At 41.0% G+C, this 24,019-nt stretch overlaps 1 protein-coding gene across 1 annotated transcript in view; it reads right to left on the minus strand.

The window, feature by feature from the left end:
- Window positions 1-6,848: 6,848 nt before the first annotated feature.
- The window catches only part of dbpa (D site albumin promoter binding protein a), a gene marked incomplete at its 5' end in the record, with an annotated part of 20,317 nt that continues 3,146 nt past the window's right edge, over window positions 6,849-24,019 (minus strand). Inside the window, 2 exon segments of the mRNA XM_035681071.1 lie at window positions 6,849-11,265; window positions 13,586-13,839. Coding sequence (XP_035536964.1) covers window positions 11,050-11,265; window positions 13,586-13,839 — 470 coding nt within the window.

The raw sequence follows: 24,019 nt of genomic DNA on the forward strand, positions 1-24,019 counted from the left end.
CAGCAGCAATAACACCTTCAAGCATGCAGACGCCATGAATACCAATAATTCATGCTGAACAGCAACATCACAGCAGCGAGGCTGAACCGACAACAACGCAGCCTCAAAGCTCACTGGCGCTGCCAAGCACACACAGCCTGTATTGAGCCAAAACATGCAATGCCACAAGTAATGAATGAAAACACCAGCAGCACAGCAGCAGATACTTATCTAAGAGCCCAAATCCAACCGCTGACTGCAGTCCTGTCCTGATATCTAGAACTATTTGACCAGCTGATCACCGCAGGCAGCACCGCCATTTGTTATCAGAGCATCAAAGTCTTTTTATCATTTAAATGGGTGAATTATATTACCCCCCCCCCATAACATGTTTATTCCTGCTGTAGCTACATTTGGTCGTTTTAATATGAGGCCTTATCAGATCACTCTCTAATGTGGCCAGCCCCAAGAGACCGTTTGAGGAACTGCAGTTTTTGTTACTTTTGGCTTCATTTGCCAACCACAATTAACACACATAACTGTATATTCACTGTTTACTGTTAAACAGGTTTAGCAATACATCACCACCTTAAAATAAATAACAAACACAATTACACAATTTAGGACTTCAGAGTTTGTTACAATGTGTTTTTTCCTTCCTAAAACAACATTTGGTTTTATAATCTATGAGATGGTTTCACCATCAGTTGCTGAGGTCTGGGTAATGCAGCATGTCTGCAATGCAACAGACCTGGAACATGGATGATCATACAAAAAGCCCAATCTAACAGACTGAGGAACAGCTTCTTCCCCAGTGCTGCAGCGGTGCAGACTGAAAGACTGTGATATCACCAAGCTTCTCTCTTCCCTTCACTTCCAATCCCTCCTAAATGAGGGTATTGACATGATTAATAGGGATGATGTCTAAATGTACCTAAATAAGACCTTGGTTGTAATATTCCTTTAATAAATGGGGTTCATGTTGACAGACTGATATATTAGACCATATGACATGTTTCATTTTTATAAAAGTAGATAAATAAAACCCTGGTAGAAGCGGAGGTTAGTTCAAGGTTTGTGGCTTTTTATATTCCTTCACTGTCCTGCTGTTTGTGGGCAGTGAATACAAACACTATTTTGTTTGTTCCCACACACACACACACTCACACACTCGCCCATTCCTGTGGACGATTCACCGGTCGGAGGAGGCGTTTAGTGATTGAAACAGTGGCTGGGATCAGGTGGAGCTGCTGCTGAAGGTTATTTGAGGGCAAAACGGAGCCTCAGAGAGACATTTAGAGTGACGTCCATCCACAGCGAAGACGGAGAGCGAACGACAGCAACAGAGTGTGACAAGTTAAACTCAATCTGAACTGCCTGTCTGCAAGCACACCACACACACACACACACACACACACACACACCACACCGGTGGAGGTATTTGATAATATCCATTAATGAATTCAAGAGTCTCTCCTCTCCCTCGGCGTCTGTTTGGACAGAATCTAAAACAACACAAATCACGTTTGCCAAAGGTTGAACGTGGCCTCGAGACAGCGCCTTCAAAGTCTGTTGCATTTGATAAAAATCCTAAAAGATGGCCATACAGTTTTTGACAATTAAAAAATATAACCCTTGTGAAAGTGTCTTTCCAATGTGCCTCCGGTCTGGGTTTGCTTGCCTTTGAAACCCAAGAGAAACAACGTCCTGTTTCTGTTAATTTTTATTTCTGCTAGTTCGGTCATCAGCTGCCCACACAACATAAGACCTTGAGTGTCCACCAACCAGAAGTGAGAGCCCAATCAACACAATTTAACAACAACCCTCCATCTGTGTAGAACATTTTAAAATGTGTATTGTTTAAGTTAGAACCTCACAATTTTGGGGGAATAAGTGTTTACTCTGACAAAACAAGTTCCAAATAGCTTCGATTCTATTTTTAATTCATTCTGTTTCATTCAACAGTCCCTCCTTCAGATTCTGGTCAGCAAAAGTAATATCAATTTGCCACCAGAAATGGGACTAAAAATGGTCATGACTTATAGAAATATAAAAAAATAACAAAACGTCCAAACACCAAGTTAGCGTACTAGCTGGTGGACACTTAAAAAAGGTTTTTCTTCTCAGGAGTTCCGTGAGGACTAAAACAGAGCAAAAAGGAGAGTAATATGTTGGATATACACTTAAAGAAAGTAACAGTACCAGAAACACAAGTCCGAATTAAAGTTAAGGTTGCTGTGTCTACTGAACTCGGCCTTTCCAAAGTGGCCAAAAATATATTTAGAAGCAGCTTTAAGTCTGAAACGAGTGAGTCTCTGGACTTTTGGTCAAAAAAAAGGTTTCTCCTGTAAAATATTATAAAATTGTATTAGTATGAGAAAGTAACCTCATTCATTGTCAGGGGTGAAAGTGTTTTAGGTGGTAAACAAAGAGCAGAATCAATTAGCTTGCCAGTTAACAACTCACAGTTAAGGATTGGGCTTATAATCATTGTCCATTTGCAGTTGGAGTTGATTACATAATTACTGCTGCTAAATGCTCAAACTGCTCCTGAAAATGATGCCTGCTTTAATTTTCAAGTTTAAATTGCTGGTATAATTGGCTTTGAGCAAGTTCTCAGGTAATGATCTTCTAATAAGTTCACATCTCCAACACATCCAATTTGTGGTCTAAATTAACAAAGAGCCGCCACATGTATTCATTTTAAAGAACGACATGATGACAACCCTCCTTTACTCCAGTATTGAACAACAATTCAGTGTTTGATGCCTTCTTCTGTTTTCCATCCTATTGTTGCTCTGTCCCTTCCTAATACTCTACATCTCCTACAATGTACTAAATCTCTCAACGTTATACGCTCAATTTTATGTGTTTTCTGTTTACAGCCCCCAACCACCAGGAGGCAACTGCAGCTCCCTGATTTCAATGTATGCTGTCTACGCTGATGATGAGACTTCTAAGGCAGTAAAGTGAGTGGAAATTTGGGGTGGGGACAATTTCCTTTAGAATTGGGAGGAGGCTGAAAAACACACACACACAACCACCAACACACACACACACCAACAACACGACACATTTGCCTGAGTGGTTTGTCAAGGCCAACCAAGTGGGACTAGACTGATGACAGCAGAAGTTTAAAGAGGCAAGGGGGAAAGAAGTGTGTTTCCTGTGTACAATTAAATTGAAGTTTGTTAGTGACTTATAATTTTTTTTACTGTCCAAATTTGTAAATTAAATCTTCTTGTGCCTGATTATTGTCTCGTTCCCCCCCTAAAAATATTTAAATATACTAATGAACTTGTTAAGTAATGAGTAACAGCCTGATGGGGGAAAGGGTTAAGGCGATAATACCTCACTTCAATGAAATAACTTAGATAAAAAAAAAGGAAGAAGCATACAGAGCTGCCCTTAAATGTGTTGTGTGGTGTGTGTGTGTGTGTTGTTGTGTGTGGTGTGTCGTCTTTAGATCCAGGGAGAATTGGGTGAAAGGTGAGTTCAATCCTTCCACCTCGAGCTCAAATGGAAAACCGATTGGCTGGACATCCCTTCTCTCCTCTCTCTCTCCCACACACACAACCAACACACACACACACACACACAAACACACACACCCAGGTGAACAACTTTCATAGTAGCGTGAATCTAACATGTAATCTCCAGTGTGGTTCTAATTTGCCCACCAGTGACTCTCTGACTCTTCCTCGACACTTCTACAGACAATGGTGTCCACTTTCTGTCCTCATGTACATACACACACACACACACACACATACACACAGTCATCATGACTCTTTTTTTATTTTACTTAAAAAGCTTACAAACCTTTATATAAACTTGGTATTTTTTACACTGTAATGCGATTTTTAAACTCAAATGTGTTGAAAAACTGATTACATCAAAATAAAATCAAGTTTGTGTTAACTAACAAACTTCTACAAATTATTCATTAAGCAGCTTTAGTTGCACTTTTACGTGACACTTAGTTTTGTAAGTTACAGAAACATTCCTGATTAAGTAATTTTTACAAGCTATTTTGTTTTCACAGTATAAATAAAAAAAAAACTGAGTCAGTGTCACTTAAAATTACTAAAACTACTTGATCAACAATGTTTTTTAAACTTACAAAATTAAGTTAGTTTTACAGTGTAGGGGGTAAAAGTTGTGAAATCCTTACACAGCAACATCATTTTTACAGAGTTTACAGCTGAGATGCCACCTCAGTAATGACAGCTTGTTTCTATCAGTCTCCTTCTCCGCTCATCTATGAACATGTGATTAAAGCTTTAACACTGATGGCTATTTGTTGACTGAACAGTGATGTAAACTGCGGCTTGACAAAGAAACAAAAGTTGAAACTTTACCTAAAGAACTCTTCAGGAACAGCAAATATATCACAAAGTGAAAGACCTGAATATAAATACTGGTGCCTGGTGATTTGTGCCAATTAAATTTACCTTAAAGGACCAGTGTGCAGGATTTAGTAGCTTATCCAGTGGTGAAGTTGCAGACTGACCCTCCTCTTCGAAGCGCAAAGGAGAAACTACGCTGGCAAAAAAAACGACTGCCCCCGTCTAAAGCCAGTGGTTGGTTTGTCTGTTATACTGTGGTTCAACATGGCGGACTCCATGGAAAGCAACCTTGAGTGTCTGTATTTATAAAAGGCTCATTCAAGTAAGAAAAACACAATAATTCCTATATTCAGGTGATTATACAATAATTAAAACATACCTTTTAATATTATACTCCATGAATGTGACACACTGGACCTTTAAAACAAACAACTGAGGGATTTAGCTGCATGATATGAAGTGGCCTTGTTCTCTGGGACTCCCCCGGTCTAAATACATTCAGCAGTAGGGTTACAGGGAACTGGCACCACCCGGCACAGCTCGGCACAGTGTGGCACACAGCAGGCCGATGTAGCACGCTTTGGCTCGGGGTATCGGCACCAGCTTGGGCAGATGGTCTGCGGCGTGACAAGGGGGAGCTGGTGACGCAAACATCGGCGAACAGCTGAAACAACCCACTAGATACAGGTGGTGAGGTGATCCACTCCCACACACACACACACACACACACAGAGGGGCGCACAGACCGGGCGAGTGTGTGTTACATAACTGAGGGTGGGGGGCTTCACTGTGTCATCTGTGCAGGGAACCTACGATTCATAGCAGTAGTCATGGAAACACACACGTTAGGACACGCAACCATTCAGACACACGTGTTCAGAGAAAAAGCTCCCACGTAACTGCACATACTGTACACGCACAAACACACTGTCACTGTGGAGCTGATGTCTGGACATAGAAGCTGTCAGAAGGGTCTGAGTGCCTCCCAATGGTCTGCTGTTGTACTTTCTCTTCTTTATTATAAAACATCTCACACATACAGGCAGACAGGGGCACAGTACAACATCACAGGAATTAGGTAATATAGATAAAATGAGCATACTTCATCAATAATAAACTGAACTTCAATCTTACGTCGCAATGAGGGGGGAAAAAACAGTATTCACAATTTTATTGACAAGAGGAAATTTAATATTACATTTCAGGCTGCAGGAAAACGTGGATGTAGCATCTGTGGGTTTTTTTTGGGGGGGTTTACCACCCTCCACCGAATCCGGCCTTTGGCGACAGTGCACAGCCTGGGTGGAGCTGAAGAGGGACAAGCATGCAGCAACCATGACGGCTGACTGTGATAGGCTGAGACACCAATCAAAACGCCAGTCACGGCAAAATGATGGTTATTAAAGGAAAAGGTTTTTTGAGTTGTTGTCAACAAATTCCATGAAAAGACCAAAACCAAAGATGGAAATACATCTCTCAAATCTCTCCAAACCCATAATGTACATGTAGTTTATTTATTTGCACATGCAGTATATACATACATATATAAATACATACACATATATATGTATGTATATGAAGATACCTCCCCTTTATAAATATAATCATACTTTAAAAAGAGAAAAACAGATGATACTATAACAATGTTTACCAGATGAAATATATTAAATCTGTGTAGTGTTATGGATCTTTGCTCTTTTATATAGTTTTATGAATAAAGATAATGTAGATACTGATTGTAGTGATGAAGGTAGTGTGATATATAGAAGAGAAGATAAATGTTTGTATTTTCTGAAGAGAGGAGCAGATGAGACGCATCTTTCAGCAGAGCTAATCATTCTCAATTTTTTTTTTTAAATCTTTAAAAAAAACATCTCACAAATATAAAGTTTCCTAAAACCAACACTAACACTGTTTTTTATAGCAAACGTTACTCGAACAGGAGGGAATAGAGCATTTTTTGGGGACTATTTTCAGCAGCGAATTAATACACATTTGGTCCTGTAGTGAGATTTGGGGCAGCAGGACGGTGTATTGCCCATTCACGCTAAAGAAGGAACATATTTCCCAGTGCAGCAGTGGGTGATTGTGTTTTTAATAGTATTTGGACAACAATACAGCTCTATGGCACAGAGGAATAAGACACACAGGCAATATTTGTACAATTATTTGTTGGTTTTGGTCATTTTCTGGGATTTGTTGACAAGATGAACCAGTCTCATCTTTTCTTTAAGCCTTAATATCTTCCTAATGGAGCAATACATGTTATAAGCCATCAGAAAACACATGTTAGAAGACATTAGCTATTGTAAATCTAACTTATAGTGTTTAACATTTTTCATTCATATTTTGTATTACCTTTTGTACGCACCTGTCTGTGCTGTTGGGATGTTTTTTTTCTACAGAGTCAACCTCTAGTAGCCAGGTACAGGTAAAAAGCACACATTAGCTTCAACAGTGTGGCAGGTGCCGCCTGGTTTGTAGTTTCATATCACACAGCAAGACACCAGAAAAGCTCTGTCAGTGAATAAGGATAAGCCTTTATTGGTGTTTGGAGGGAAAAGAAGCCAGAACACATATGCCATCATCCCTGTGGACAGCACACAATACTGGTGAGGAGTCGGGGTAGTGTTGCGCTCATGGGACTTGTAGTTCATAACAGTCAGTCACAACATGGAGAAAGTTATCTGAGAATCCACAAAATTGAAGGAGAAATAACATGGCTGTGTACATTATTATTCTTGTCATTATTACCCGCAATGCTGTTTTATCGTACAGCAGTAAATTGTCACCGCCACCATGTGAAGAGTGGGCCTCAAACGGCCGCCAGAAAAGGTTGCAACACGCTCAACAACACAGTTACATAGAAAAATAGCACTGTCAAAAAGTTTCTGAAACGTCTGTGAATCAAAAATCCCAGATATCAAAAAAGAAAAAAACACATGGCTTTCTTCTTCCACCAACAGATGGAAACGTAAGAAGCTCTGAGACTTTTCTTCCAGGGATTTAAATTCAAAAGTTTTTGTCTGTGTATCAGGTTTAAACAGATCCCCCCCCCCAAAAAAAAACAAATCAAACAAGAAAAAGGAAAATATATAGTGTGTAAATATATCAAGGATACAACTACAGCTCCCATAATACACCTGGGGTTCACTTAAGTCTGCGGATGGTGCCAACAGCAAACAGGCTCATGGGAAATCAAGTGAAAAGTTGTTCTGGGGAATCAAAGGGGATTTATGCAAGAATCAAATCACAGCTTACTTTGAAGAAAACAAGCTGTTCCATGAAACTGAAAAGAAATGTATAACAATAGCAATTATAATACTAGCGACTACAGCTGTGAAGCAGGCAACAAAAACTTTTAAACTTTTAAATGAGGTTTAGTTGCCATCTCTAAATAAACCGTTCACTAAACCCCTCCCCCAAACAGCAACTGTCCAATCATAGCTCAGCGACCGTAACTTTAACTGTAACATTAGCAAGCATGGTTAACTATATAAAGAAGTAATCCAATTTTGACTTTTTAAAGGAAATACAATAAAGCCAACTGCTGCAAAACAAGAGCAACACTGCTCCGCGTCTTCCTATGGTCGAGCAGGGACGTGTTTCTTTAGCCTCAGTGTTTCAGCATTACATCCTGTATGTGGTGCATATTTATGATCCCTTTTACAGAGGTCTCAATGACCTGGAAACATAAAAGTCAGCCGGAGAAAGAATAACATTAGCTTAATTAGCTAGTTGGCCACAACTGATGAAATCTTCCAGTGACATTTGCCTCCATCTTTTCTGCATCATTACACAGCATTACAGCACATTAGCATGATACAATGCATGTAGCCATCAAATGCATGTTTAAGACCCTTTTAAACGTTTCTCATTTGCATACGAGTCGGTCTCCAGCTGTGTTTTTACCGTTTACGACTGAGTAAATGTTAGTTAGCAAGCTAGCTGTAGCTAATAAAATCTAATGAGCAAATCTAATGAGAGGCTGCTTGTCCACTTATGTTTAAAATCAAGGTCCTCTTGTTTCAAAGAATACTAAACATTTTGAGTGGTTAATCTGTCGCTGTGTCCAAAATCAGTCCTGTTACCGATTGGTGTCCAAATTCTGAATGTGAATGACATTTTTTCTTTATTGTTTAATATAAATTTGCACGATGAAACAAAAAAGTTGCTTTCTGTATTGCGTCAATACGTTTTTAAAGACAGCTGTCAGTGATGACAAAATGACAGCGATTCATCCAAAATCTCCATTTCTTGCTCACCATTGAGTAAATAATGGAGTTTTTATTATGTAGAGATTTGTGAATGAGTGAACAACGGAGGGATTTCAGACACAGCGATGGAGTTGTTCTCATTTTAGCCGGTAAAACTGAAGATCGTGGACTAGATCGAACAAGCTGCATGTCTGACATTAAAGGAAATAATTCAGATTTTCGAGAGGTAAAACGCCACTAAAATGGAAAGCTTGACGGCCGTAGCAACAGTAACTGAAGGGGGCGGGGCTTAGTGAACGGTCACTTGGTCTGAGGAGAGCGTTTTCTGCCCCGTAGTGAGTTAGTAATAAACTGGGGTTTAACAGAATCCTAACAATAAATCCAAACAGCTCTGAAATGCAACAAGAAAAATAAAATATTACCCCCCCCCCGTCCCTCCCCCAAAAAACCAAACAAAACAAACCACAGATTCTGTGATCCAATCAAAGACTTTTTTGCGTGTTTTTTTTTTTAATACGTGTATTTAATACCTCAGACAAAAACACCTGAGAAAAAACTGACAAAATGATTCAGATGGGTTTCTCTGTAATATATTCAATTATGTATATTACAACTATAATCACATAATTCAAGCATATATCATATACATATATATATATCTAGTGAGAGAATAGTTTAATATTCAATAGTACAGTTGTATGGTACAGTAGCAGTAGGGTGCATTTCTCGTTTCTCATTGGGTAAAGTTTGAAGGAGAGGTATAGACAAGTGTTGTGTGTAAATCTATATACGATTTATCGATACAATATGCAACAAAAAAAGGAAAAATAAACTAAAAAGAAGGAATAAAAGACAAAGAAAAGGTATAGGCAGTTCAGTACTGTGTTTGAGATGTATGTATGTCTGCACGTGTGTGTGTGGTTGGGGTTTTTGTGTGTGTTTGTGTGTGCGTCAGGTGAAGGATCAGATCAGATCAGCACCATAGAAGTCCATAACAACATCAACAACAACAATAAGGGTTCAAACCTGGGTGAGGACTGTGTGTGTGTTTTCTGTGTGTCTGCATGCTGAAGGTTTCAGTCACTGTTCAATCTGGGCAAATCAACCCTAAACCAGTTAGTATTTCATTTTTGCACTTCCTGGACAAATTCGAGGAGTAAATAGAGAGAGAAAGACCGCAACCGTGTCGTATTATTGTTAACAAATTGTGTGTCCAAGTGTGCGTGTGAGCAAGACACCTAAACTAAATGCAAAAAACCTGCCAGCGAAATCCTCCACCTTATATTCCTTAAAAAACATCTGCTCACATCCAGCTGTTCTGATGGCTAATTACTTCCTTGCTTTCCTCTCTCTCTTTTTCTCCCCTTCACCTTCGAAAATAAAAGCCCTGCGATTGTTTAAAAAAAAAAAGAATCAGACACGGAATCAAATAGAAGATAACAAATCAAGTTCTTCAACGAGCCCACAAAAAAAAACAAACGAACACAAAAATTTCTTAAATCTATACAATTTTTGTTTCACCGTCTTCCTGCTAACGCCCCGCCCCCCTACCCCGCCCAAAGATGCCGAAAAACAATCGTTACTAAGATACCTGGCCTCGCCTCACACCTTGTAAAATACCTGATTCAACCGTGATACATTCTCTGTTGCGCCTCGGCCTCCGACTAACCAGCTCCGTGAAATCGAAAATAGATTATTTGTTGTTTAGCAAGAAACAGCTGGGAGGAAAAGCGTTTTGTGTGGCCCCGTGACTGTCCAGCTAACAGCCCCTCCCCGCCCCATATATAAAATATACAAAAGATTATCTCCAAAATCTTCCTCCTGACTATCTCTGCTAATAGAAAAATATACAATAATCCTATGTCAAAATCTCTTTGCGTTATGGACGAAAACCCTGCACCTCTTCCTCTTCCTCTTCCTCCTCTTTGCTGGACTAGTCTTGCCTTCCTGCCCAGTTCAAAAATATACATGTTTTTTTTGTCCTATTTATAGAAAAAAATTACACATCTGACCTCTCCTGGCTTGTATCCGTGCCTTGAGCTTAAAAAGTGAGATTTCACTGGCATAATGTGAATTCAACACCCTGTTTGAACTGGCCCGGAGCAGCGGCCGGGACGCACTACCTGCAAAAACGCCGTGCGACACCGACCGTAAGCACAGCACCGAGGGTGACGTAAGCTGCCGAGGTGACACAAGGTGTGATACAGTACGTTGTGTGGGTTCAACGGAGCAGCATGTACAAAGAGAGTCAAACTGGAAAAAACGGTGTCGCTGTGCTTTCCTGTCGTGCCATCCTGAAGCACAGCGCTCACACTAAAACACACTTTTTCGTGTTTGCGCCCGGTGTCGCACAGCGCTTACTGCAGATCTACGCCGGCCTCCTCCCCCTTCGCCACTTCAACTAAAGTGCTGCTGTTGTTGGGTTGCCTTGTACCCTTTTCTAATTTCCTCCTCCCCTCCCGCCCCTTCCTCCTTCATCTTCCTCTTGTTCTTCTTCCTCCTCCTCACAAGTCTCCGTGTCGACTCTCGTACTTGTTGATGATGTTCCTGCAGCGGCCCAGCTCTTTCCTCATGTCTGCCACCTCCTGGCGAAGGGCGGCGTTCTCCCGCTCCAGGAAGGCGGCGCGCACAGAGATCTGGTTCTCCTTCAGCCGCCGGGCGTCCCGCGAGCGCTTCGCCGCCTCGTTGTTCTTGACACGTCGGCTCCAGTACTTCTCGTCCTATCATCGGCGGCGGTGTATGGTATGTTGGGGTGTGTGGGGAGGAAGGTGGGGGGAGGACAGAGAACAAAAAAAAGAGGCGAGAGCGGTATGAGAAGGGTCAGTTGTGTGATGAGAGAGAAAGAAAGAAAGGAAAGGAAGGAGGAAAGGTGGCAACAGCTCAATACTCGTAACTGCAGAACACAAAAACCACAAGCAGCTGCCCGAAAAGACCAAATTAGGTCATTTTATACCATGGCCACGGAAAATATTCAAACATACCTCTTCTCACAAATTACAGTGTAGTAAAGAAATACAGGTTGTGTAAAGCTAAGGCTCTTTTTACCTGTAATTGGTGACCATTGTATAAGAGCAATAATACACTCAAAGATGTTCTAATCTAGAAAATAACATACGCTGCCTCATCCATTAGTTCCTTATATTGGAACACCTCCTCATGTTTTATTGCTTTCAGTACATATTGGCTGTCAACATGTGTGAACAGACACTAAAAGCTCACATACACACACACACAGACACATTACGAGACCAGAGCTTTCTATATAAAGACCTACACAGTTTAAAAGTTGTAAAATCAATAATATTCAATAATTGATCAAAGGTGAGATGGAGAATGATAATGACTCAAGTGAAAATAGTATTAATACATCTTCTGTCTTAACGCTGCTGTACAGTCCCGCCCTTCTGAGTGCTCAGCTGAATGAATAAATACTCGGCGCTGCAGATACAAACACCCTGCAGCCTCACAAAAGTCTGCAGCATTGTGTTTTTCAGGGGCACGAAAGAAATGTGCTGGCAGATGAGGGTCTCACGAGAGGAAGATTGGAAACCACTGAGACTGTTGTGTTAAACTTTTGAACTTCGAGAGCAAAATACAAGTGCAAATTGAAAGTAAAACCTTGTAGAGATCTCTATCTGAAAGATTTATGCCAGTGGAATGACTGCAGGCCCGACTGCTTCGTAGAGTTTCCTCAGAGAGCCTTTTACAGGATCTGTTTACATTTGGCAGAGTTCACATTCCATAATTAAACTACATCATTATCCTTTGCATTTTACGAGGAGTGATCGGTGCTTTGAGGTTAGCTTGTGCGCACTAATGTACTCTAATTCTCCTTAATGTTGGGATCCTGGAATACCTTTCACCTTTTGATCATAGCCAGAGTTTCCAACTCCTCAGTAGAAGGTTGGTATTAAACAAAGTGTTGAATCTAAAAATCATATTTATGAGGAGCTGCAGAGCAATCCGAGCTTCATCTCTAACTTTGGTCCAAGATCATTTTTCCAAAACCAGCGAACACATGATTTATAGAAGTGGCTACGGGTGAACGAGGCAAGGTGAGCGCCTTCATCTCTCCATAAATTACAAACGCCTCAGGAGCTGCAGCTGCTCCGCGCTGAACTATGAAAACATGAGCCATTGATCAGAGCTTCTCCTATTGTGCAATGAGCTGAGCATAAAATATTTTAGGACTCTCGTCAGGAGGCATCAATACTAGTGGGCGTCACGCTCCTTTAGTTTTTTCCACATCAGTACGGGAGCTGTCAGAGAACTGTGGCCTTTGTCGTGATGAAGTTCTGGGTTTGTAAGCTTCTGCTATGGCGTCTGCCTGAACTGAATACTGAAGGAAAACGTTGACCTCTTTTGATCTGTGAGTGAGTCTCTATCTCTAGAAAACTGTAAAACACAGCGTCTCTCCCTGGACTTTTATTTTAATTTAAATGTTCAGTCTTACAGAGATGATCATGTGAGGTGTGACTTACTTTTATACTGTTGTATTTTTTTGATTCTTTATTTATCTTATCAGAGTCCTGAAAACCAAATTTTCTCACTTTTATGGAAATTGGCGTCTATCTTGAAACACAAAAGATTAGGGGGGTGAAAAATGAAATTCGATTTTATAAAATATCCAATATAACTTTATTTTTAGATTTTATTACTGGAAAAAGTTGTATTCTTGCTCTACTTGCATTTTTTTATCCTAAGAAAGTAAGATTTTAGGGTCTCAAATTACAGATTTCAGAATATTTTTGAAGCTTTAAGACAAAAAAATCCTAAAAACTGCAAATTGAAGTGCTATAATGTATTCAATTAAATATGTAGATTTAAAACTAATCATGAATCAAAGTATGAAACAAGAAACAGATTTTCCTGAATCATCCACAAATATAAAGGTGAGATCATTATCATTTCCACCTGCCTGTATTTGCCTCAAACAGACCATAAAACCAGTAGAAGCACAGATATGTGAACCTACTCGATTAGTGAATAATCACAAACGCTGGTCTGTAGGACAGCAAAGAATTGTGGGAGATGTAGTACCTTCTGCTCATTTGGGACCAGCATCTTGCGGGCCTTCTTGATCATCGGCTGGGGTTTCAGCTCCTCGTCAGAGAAGCGGTGCCGCCGCGGGTCAAACGCCTCCTGGCCCGGCACACTGGACAGCGCCAGGTCTGCCGGGTCGGGGTCAAAGTTCACCATGATGTCGCTGCTGCCGTTGGCGCCCGCCGGAGGTCCGGGGGGTACCGGAGGGCAGGTAGAAGTGGGTGACGGGTCCTGAGGCACCGCCTGACCACCTGAGAGGGAGATAGAGAGAGAGGACTGTAATTACCTGCAGAGTTCAGCACAAAATGCATAAAGCTTTCATCCCAGCTTCCTCCTGTAGGGTCGGATTCACAGAAGATATTACTGTAATGGGATTCCGACCAATACGAGCTGTCAGAGTCAAACTGAAGTGCTAAACTCGATAATATTCAATAATTTGAATCTTGCAGGATGGGGAGTGTCAGCAATTAAGTCGAGTGAATGCGGTTCGAACTTCGATCTCCTTGGTCATTCCCCTGATCTGCTGATTATTCTATGCAGGCTGTTTTGTTATTATCGGCAATTTCTGATAGTCATATCAATAAAAACACACATAATTCATAAGAAAAGAGAGAAGGGGTGGGGGGGGAGGTCAGGGTTAGGTTAATTGCTGGTTTAATTGTCCGTACAGTTCCAGTGAATTATAATCTGTTTGACAGTCCATTCGGATGCAATAAACACAGAATCAGCAGGACTGGCTTAATTACTCGTTTAGTTGTCCAATCATCTAGTTTTATCTGCAGATTAGAGCCCATCTGCCCTCACCAAGGACGGCCGCATGTCAGAATGCAGCGGCCGAGCTAACACGCTAAAGATGGCGAGCTGATCACATCCAACCTCGACTTTCGGACGTGATCTCAGATTGTGTTTCAACCAGCAGAGCCAAAACATGGTAAGAATGTTGTTGTGGTGTCATTTCCTTTTTACAAGGACTACAGCTGGCAACTGTAAAGGAGCAGGCTGTACAAAATAAATATAAATATTGTTTTAGGGCATTAAAAGTACTTGATTTAAATCTATTCTATAACAGCACAAAAAAAACTGCCTAAAAATGAATAAAAAAGCTACATAAAAGGCAACTTGGTTGTGTTTCTTGTCCTACACAGATCAAACTCTGTACTATGAGGGTTTGGTGTTGAGCTCATCTACAGGCCGCTGGCTTCAAAGTCACATGTGCTGCACACTCGAGCCAAGAATGAGGCCCTCTGTGATGAGTTGACCATAAAGAGGATTACCCTATAGACAGCGGACAATATGTTTAAATTGAATTCAAAATGGAGGAGGAGGAGGAGGAATGCGAGTGCTTTTGCTTTTCTATCAAATCCGCCCACATCTTCTCCCTTAAATCTTTTTTTTGCACGTCTAATGACAAGTGAACAGCATAAGGCAGGAAACTACCAGCTTCTTCACTCTGCTGCTGCCTGCAGTCACCGCAGTGACGCAGACTCGCCACCGGGTGGCGGTGTCGAGTCAGAAACGCTCAGCAGGGCAGCGGGTTCACATCATGTTGGACTTACAACAAGCAGGAAAGATCAGGTTTGTGTTTAACCCTTTGTGGTGCGTCATGGGAGACATGATGATCATATCTGAACCACAACAAGGAAATAAAAGAAATCTGATCTGGAATCAGATCCCTTGTGCCTGCTGAAGCATTTAGCTCTATATATAGAAAATGTCAGAGCTGTTTTTTCCTCATCAGTCAGATTCCAGCAGGCTTTAATAGGAAGATGTTTCATGTGTGGCACAATAATAGTGTTAAACATCAGTGCTATGGAATGAAATAAAATAAAGTTTACAATAGGAAGCAGGAAGTCAAAAGATGATGTGGTGCATTATCAGTGTGACAGTGTGACATAAAGCTAAATCAGTTCAAGCTATTCCTGAGTGCTGCTACTAAATAGTGTAGCAGCGAATGTAAAACTCCTCTGTGATGCTTTTACCCGGAAGCTATTCTGCATTAGCGCTGCTTTTCTTTTCCGAATATAGAACCAAGAACAGCGAGTCTATTCACAGTCGTACCTCCATACCAGCTTATACTGCTGCTAATGCTGATTCAATTTAAATGTCTGATAACTGGGGGAAAAAAACAACAACAACAAGAAAACCAGATTTTTCTAAACGTTTCCTCTTTGGAATACAAGTGTTAGTTGAGCAATCATCCAGAACCAGTCTGAGCTCTATTGTGGCAGCATTTGTAAGACGCTTTTTTGGAGCTCCGGGCTCCGAGCCACAGATTATAAATAACTGCAGAGCTGGTGACCAATATCGACTGAAACTGTAGTGGAAAGATTTCAGATACTTGAGCAAATTAAACAGAAAAGAGACATGTTTACAGCACGTAATTTGCCTGGTTATTTTTTACCAGCAGAGATGAGAGGAAGTGATGTTGTCTCTTTGACAAACTCATCCAGAATCCCTCTCATTAATGATGGACTGTAAAGATTCAGCATGACTGACGCATCTTTATTTTAAAAGATCTAGTATCAAACCACAAAGCACAGAAATGTCCTCAGCCGTCAGGGAACCGGAACGTTTTGTTAAATATCAGTCAGAGCGGCACGACTGATGCTGATTTGCTACTTGACGGCTGCTGTGAGCTGTCAGTCATTTTATTATGCGAGTCGACCGCAGATACCACAACCAAAACCTCCACAGGCTCTGAGGAGTCAGACTGATGCTCCGTGGCAGGCGGGGGGTGGGACATTTGAGGGGAAGTAGAACGGTCGAAACACCCCCGTGTTCTCCCTGAAATCCAGCTGAAAACACTTGATTTCACACTGAGCGTGCAGTGCTTGTATAAGAGTGGGGAATTCTGGGTATATAAACTTTGTGAATGGTGGTTTTCAAGTTCAAACTCTGAGATAAAATCTGTCTTAAGTAGTGGAAAAAAAGCTGGACTCCTCAGAGACAAGCAAAGGAACCGACATTCACAGACACTTTTACACAATTTGTGAGTTTTGTGAGCAACTGAATAAAAATATATTCACGTTTCCTACTTGTGTCGACCACTACAAGGTATATCTGAATGGTTTTTGTCCCCCAGGTGAGAGCTTGAATTTACAGAAACTCCAGTGTGACATGAATGCACCGTCCTCCTCTACAGTTATTATCCTTTATAGTTGGTTTTGGTCAAAACCAGAGTGGAAATGGGCTCCCAGCAATCAGACTGAGGCTTATCAGCAAAAGTCACATGCACTCAGAAATACAGTAGCTTGATGATTGGCCAGAGTCTTGGCAGCCTGTCGCCCTGCAGAGTTTGACATTTTGGCAGAAGAGTCTAAACCTGATTCCTCTTCTCTTGAAGAGGATTTCCAAGCATTTCGGTGTCGTAATCAGATGCCACCGGTGTTCTGATGCTACTGTTTGCGCCAAAAACAAGAAACTAAACTCTGCAACCTACAAATAAACTGCCCATGTGATGCTGCTCTTACTGGTCAACTTACTCCCAAAAATAGAAAAATAAACCACGAATATCCGTTCTTACCAAACACTGAGTGCACAAAACTCCAGAAGGGAAAGTTACTGTAAACAATTACTTATTTATTTCACATGTTAACCCATTTCAGTCCTGAAGAAGAGAAGGAGACATGGAAGCAACTATGACCCTATAGGAGAAGTTCTAAAACACTTAAAGTGTTACCATATGAAGGTTTTTTAATTGATTTAATTTCTCTGGTAACAATGTTTCCTTTTATGCATGTTTCTGTTGTGGAAATAAAATTTAACTACGTCCAAACTGCCAGTTTTTAGACACAACGCTCTATTGTTACAGTGAACTCAACGACATCTGCAGCAAGCATCACCTAGTTTTATTTTCTTCCCTGTAAATAATCCGCCCATCTTGCGTCTGAACCTGAATCTCGCTAGAAATTAAAAAAATATTCAGCAGCAAATTCCATTAAATTGAAGCTGCTGTAGAAATAGGTAGGAATGCACTGAATGACTTTGTGTATGTGGAAGGGGTAACTCGCACTGAAGAGCAGTTACAGTAAATCTCTGCAGTTCCTCTCTGATCCATGGAAGCATTTTAGCTTCTTTCAGGTCATTGTGCAGCTGTTTTGGCTCAGTCTTCCCGCTCTCGTTTTCAGCAGCTGTTTTAAGCAAAAAAGAAAAGCTCCCTGCTCAGCACCAAGTAGCATAGAGTAGCTTGTGAACACAGTGGAGCATTTACAGCCAAAGAGCCAGATACTTCTCTCAGGAGTCGGTAGAGACCAAAAGCAGAGTGAATGTTGGACTTATATTCATCAGGTGGCCAGAAACATGACTCTAATTAACTGCTAGCGTTTCTCTGAATCTGCTAAATGTGTAAATAAGTAATTTGCTAACACTTTTGCAAAATCAGACTCATTAGGTGATATTATGTCAATGTTACGTTGGTTTCCGCTGCCCCGAAGTGGCCAAAAAAATCCATTATTGCAGCTTTATGGCCTTTGTCAAGCAACATTTGCTCATTTCCAACGTCACCACTGTGAGGATTTTCTGCTTTTCTTTCTTCATGTAATTGGAAATTGAGCATCTTTGGATTTTGGACTGATGGTCGGGCATTTAACGGATCATATAGTCAAAAAAAATGTATAATAATATTTTAAAAAGTACAAACTGTACACATGTTTACGTGCATATTCATAAAATCACCATGAACCTCCCATAGTGCAATGCACCATATATCCCCCTCTTTATCCGTCCATACGTCCTCTGGTCCATCTGTTTGTACGTGAAGCAGCGACTCCATCGGATGAACTGCTGCTGGTTTGATCTGACTCTGGCAGCTGGACGGGGCTGATCCTGGATAAGTCTGCCCAAAGCCCCGTCCTAATAACAACCATTTTGGGCAAAAAGTTGAAACTGATCCAAGAACACGGATCCCGCTGCTGCCGGATAAACAGCCGCCAAGCGTGGCTTCGCCTGGCTTCATTTCCTGTCTGTGTGCAGGAGCCATTTGGACGAAGCAGCCGCTGACTCTCGGATTCTCTCTCTGCTTTCATTAATTTAGCTGAGATTATGTGTTTTTCTCTTTTCCGCCTGTCACTCTGCCTGTCGGTCTCTGCTTCTCCCCGTCTCTCTCTCTCTCTCTCTCTCTCTCTCCTCCAGTCTTTAGTGTGTCTGTGAATTTCACAGAAAGCTTTGTTTATAATAATATATTTGGATTAAAGCAACTAATTCTCGATTATTTTGCTTGTGTGGCTGTTTTTGTGCCAAAAACATCGCGATAAATCCAGTGTTTCTACCAGAACTGCAACACTGAATTTCCCATATTAGCTTTGACGCCCTCAAGAGTTTTCAAGGTCTTTGAAGGTCTCGTTTGGTGAAATTCAAGGACTGTACAGTTTTGAATTAGAGCCTTAATTTCTTATTCATAGTCTTGTCAAGTCAAGAAATCCTGGTTGAAATCCTTCATTTTATAACGTCTGCTGTATCATCTAAATTCTCCATCACAGGATTCGCCTCAGGACGTGAAGAGTTGATCCTCAGATGGAGCAACGGAGGCATGCTGATGAAGTTGGGCGATATATCTAAAACGGGGAGGAACTTTTCCAGTCCTCTATCAGAAACTTTTTTTAAAAAAGCCTTGTGAAGGTCCAACCGAGTTTGATGTCGTTAAAATCGCTAAAATGAGGGAATGTTTGGGTTTGGTTTTTCCGTCCTTCAGAATCAAACAGCTTCTCTCTTGAGCTGCCTTTTTTTATTGCAGTGTTCACAAAGCATGCAGGGAGGAATCTGCTGTAGTGGGCAGAGACGCCCACAGAGGCAGAAAATAGACAGGTTGAGGTTCGAGAGTCAGGTGAGCAACTCTTCCTCTTGACTAATCGCTAGCTTGATCTAACTATACACTTTTCACTTGATCCACCTACACATGAAACCAACGGCTGAACGCAACCAAACTCACCGATGTTGCTTTCTGGGGGTCACGGGAAGGCATTTTGGGGAATGAAGGAAAACGAAAGCTTAAGTGGAAGTAGGCGAAGCAGGTAAAACAAAAGACGTAATTATAGCACAAAAGCCTCCTAAAATAACTCCATCATCATCCTCAGCTTTATTCCAGCAGGCCCGCGCATTTCCCTTCAAATCTGTTTAAGCCTTTTCCTGTTTCAGTAGGTTCTTATTTAATAAAGGGAAACAATGCAATTAGTGGGACGATGGTAATTATGTTAATTACGGAGGACGGAGGTAACAGTTAACTTCTATTGTAATTACTGTAATTGAGAAGATTTTGTGTACTTGTACTTTTTCCATCTCTTTTTTCATTTTCAATTAGTTTTTACAGTGAGTACTTTTAAACTGCAATTACTGACTCCATTAGCTGTGAAACTGAGGCATCCATTCAGTGTCTTTTGCTCCTGACTCGCTTTGTTTCATGAAGAGAAAAATGACTTATTAAATCTCAACTATCAGATGAAATGCCTACCCTTTCCCAAACAAACACTAATGTTAGGACTGGCATTTTAATTAACTCAAACCAGCTATTTTTCACAACAAGTTTTCAAAAACAGACCAAAATAACTGGAACACAAAAGAAAAGATTCAGAGCAGGTGCAACAATAGAAGAGCAAACACGATGACGCACTATAACATTCAGCCATCAAGCACAACATAATGGGTACAGTTACATGATTGCTGGTGTCATCTAACCTTAATGTTGAATTGTGGGAAAACAGACTGACTCACGCTCTGCTTAGTTTAATCAGTCGTGAAGAGTCAGAGGAGTAACATTTCACACGAGCGACAATATTATTCACATATCACAATAATAAAGAGTCCAGTTAACAGTTAGTCAACGGTGCTAACAGTGCTAACAGCTATCACAGCAGTACTGGTAACAGCAACGTTAGCAGCTGTAGACTAAAAGCAGTATTATTAATGGTAACCTTATGGTGACTGACATTGGTAACTCATAAAAACTCATCTCATTGGCAAACGCATTCTTTGTTTTTTCTATCTCAGTCTCGACTTGAACTCAAAACTCTTTGGACTCGGTCTCAACTAGTCCTGGTCTTGGAATCAACAAAGGTGGTCTTTACTGTGGCACTGGTATTCACAGTGATGACAGTACACCACAGTAGTATATCGGTAGTATATCGGTAGTACCAGCACTATAAGTATTAGTCGTAGCCTTAGCAGTATCAGTATTAGCAGTAGTAGAAGTAGTAGTACAGACAGTAGCCCTAGTGGTTAGCACACTAGCAGTACAGTACTTTCAGCATCAGTATTAAGAGCAGTTTTAGAGCAGTAACAATACTGGTTATAGTCTCAGCAGTAGTACAAGCAGTAGTAATCTTAGAGGTTGCAGTAAAAGCAGCAGTAGCAGCATGAAATGTACAATCCGCAGCCTCAGCAGCAGAACTAAATAATACAAGTGGTAATTTTGGCATTTTGGTGCATAACAAGTTCTTCAAAAGTCAAGAATTATACACAGAAATTTACAATAAGAAATATGTAAATGATCTAAAATAAAAAGAGCTGCCCCAACATTTAAAACGAGGAGGACATAGTGCTCACAATATTGGTGTGACCATGGGGCGGGATAACAGTATTATATAATAGGAGCAGTAGTCTGAGTATTAGTAGCAACATCAGCAGTAGTAATCAGATAAAGAGTCGGAGCAGCATTTCATTTCCTGTACAGTTTGTTTCTGTCGTCTGAGTGGACGACATGCAGATGAGCTGGGAGCTCCGCCAGCAGCTGTTTGTGTCGAAAAACACTGAGTGGAAATACAATACAGAGGCGGAATGTGATATAGGAAGTGTGTTACATAAAGAGGGCTCCCCTCCCTGTAATGTAAACACGGGCCGTGACTGTGTGCTACCACGTTTGGCTTCCTCCTCTCTATCTTAAACACATCGAATCCTTCCTCCACAACAGCGGCTATATGACCAACTGACTTCAATTATATGTGCAAACAACAATAGCTGACCACCACTTATAGTAGAAACACAGGGTGGAAAGTAATATTATATGCATTATTGATTGATCTCCCATTAGGTTTCTGATTAATATTCATTGTTTTGGTCAATATTAATGTATAAAGCCATTATTGGCATCTTCAATTGCTTAAAAACAGTTATTAAATATTATTCAAATTGAGCTACAGTTTAAGTTTCTTTTTTTTTTAACTGTTGTACTTTTATGTACTAGATGTCTGATACAAAGAAGCACACACAATAATAACAGCACTAGCAGTAGTATTAATAAGCAGTAGTACTAGTCGTATTATTTGTAGTCTTATCTGTAGTGTTAACAGCAGTATTAGTGGCATTTACAGTAATAAAAGTACTACCACTATTAATTACTGCTGTTATTAACACTTACTATTAGTCGCAGTAGCACCAACAGCAATATAAGTACTAATAGTAGCAGCAGTAGTAGTATATCAGTAGTACTAGCACTAGTATTATTTAAAAAACAAAACATTTTAATTGGTGTTAAGTACAAAGAATTAAGAACAATAATCATTAATTAAAATAGTCTTTTTGCGCCGAAGCTGTTTTAATTCTAGTGTACGTGATCATTTTAAATAGTTTAACAGCATCTTTAACATCTGTTTTCAGGTGTAATTTCAGTTCACAGTTACAGCAAACATGTACACACCCAGGCAGGCTCAGACTCGCCCATGCACACACAAACACACAGACACGTGCACCTTCGCATGAGATTGCAAGAACACCAGTGGACACACACACACACACACACACACACACACACCAGAAACAATTCAGTCCAGGTGACACGCCCCAGGAGACTTGTTCCTAATGTCAACACACTGACTGGGAGTTGTGTCAGCACACAGATAGTAGTGACCTCCTCCCTGTTTCTCCTCTTTCTAAATCACTGCTCGCACTCTGCCAACGGTCAGATCACATTATTATGAGACCTGGTCACATGACCAAAGGGGGAGATAAGAAGAAGCCCCCCACCTAGTATCACTGCTCTCCATATGATGCAGGTTATTTTATCCTTAATATTCACACATTCTAAATATTTTACTAGTTTTAATGTAGACGTATGTGTAAGTTTGTGCAGCATCAGGACACCGCTTTAAACTCTTTGACTTTCCAACAAAGATAATGAATTCCAACAGAAGGCTTCGCTCTGTGCCCACTGAGTCTATCCTCGCCAGAAATCGTCAGCACCGCCGTCATAACGGCGTGCTGTGAATATGAATGTAGGGTAAATACTGTCAGTCAAACAAATAATGTACAACGCTGGTTAATTGTGTCTTTACACAGCGACCTGCCATTATCCGGGGATACTGAGGGTCTTCTGCCAACCGCCAACGTTGGTGTCTTTCAACCGTGATCACGCTTTCTCCCTAACCTCACCAACTAGTTTAAGTTACCATAACCAATCCTAACCAGGCGTTCAGACTGAAAAAGGCACTACGAGGGGACGGCAATGGTTGTTCCAGGTAGCAGTGAGATGATGATGAACAGTCCAGGAAGGCCAGTTTGAGCTACAGATCCACGAGTTTGAAGACCTCTGTTCACATTACAAAGCGATCTACCAGAGATGTGTGTCTGCATGTATTCGATTGTCCAGCACAGTGCGTTGCAGGAGCTGGATTGAGCTTCTTTCTTTTGCGAGACAAACCTAGTGTTTTGTTTTTTTTCTGCAGTCAGTGGTCACACTGACATGAACGAGGAGGCTGCATTGTGTTCATGCAGCACTACTGTCGGTCTGGATATGACCTTAAAGTGCTGCACATGTTGGCGCCCCATAGCACACACTTGATGCGTAACACAGACGGAGGAAGTAGTACAGTAGCTGGGTTGCGACGATTTGGGATACAAATAGCTGTTCTCTGGGACAGCTAATGCACGTTGCTGCCGGGGGGAAGAGCACATTGGCCTCCGGTCAATCCTGCTTTTAACTATAAAGCTGGCAGATCACAACAGAAGGGGTCATATGAGTCATTTGTTAAAGGTCATATGCATTTTGGAAGACACTGACAAAAGGATGTAATACTGATGACAGGGCACTCGTGAAACACAAACTCATGAGAGGCGACGCTGAACCATTTATTCTGTTAGTCTGGAGGAGCTGAATGATTTCTAGTTATTCTTTATGTATTCTGTGGCAGAGGAGGAACTTTAATATAAAGCTACATACAGATCTGCTTTAAAATTCAATTAAACCTCTTCCTAACTCGTTCTCCACTCCACCGTCCTACAGCTTTGTTTCTTTATTTGCTTCGTCCTCAGTGTTTATTCTCTCTGTAATCTTCACTGTTTCCTCTCTCTCTCTCTCTCTCTCTCTTTCTCTCCCTCTTTATCCACTTTCCTCCTGCCTTGCTCTCTCTTTCCTCCTCCCGCCCCTCCCTTCCCCTCTCTTCCTCTCTCTCTCCCTCCCTCTCTCTCTCTGTCTCTCTCTGTCTCTCTCTCTCTCTCACTGCGTCT

The sequence above is a fragment of the Morone saxatilis genome, unplaced genomic scaffold (genome assembly GCF_004916995.1).
Source record: "Morone saxatilis isolate NCDOM2014 unplaced genomic scaffold, NCSU_SB_2.0 Contig9, whole genome shotgun sequence".
In the NCBI taxonomy this organism is placed as follows: Eukaryota; Metazoa; Chordata; class Actinopteri; family Moronidae; genus Morone; species Morone saxatilis.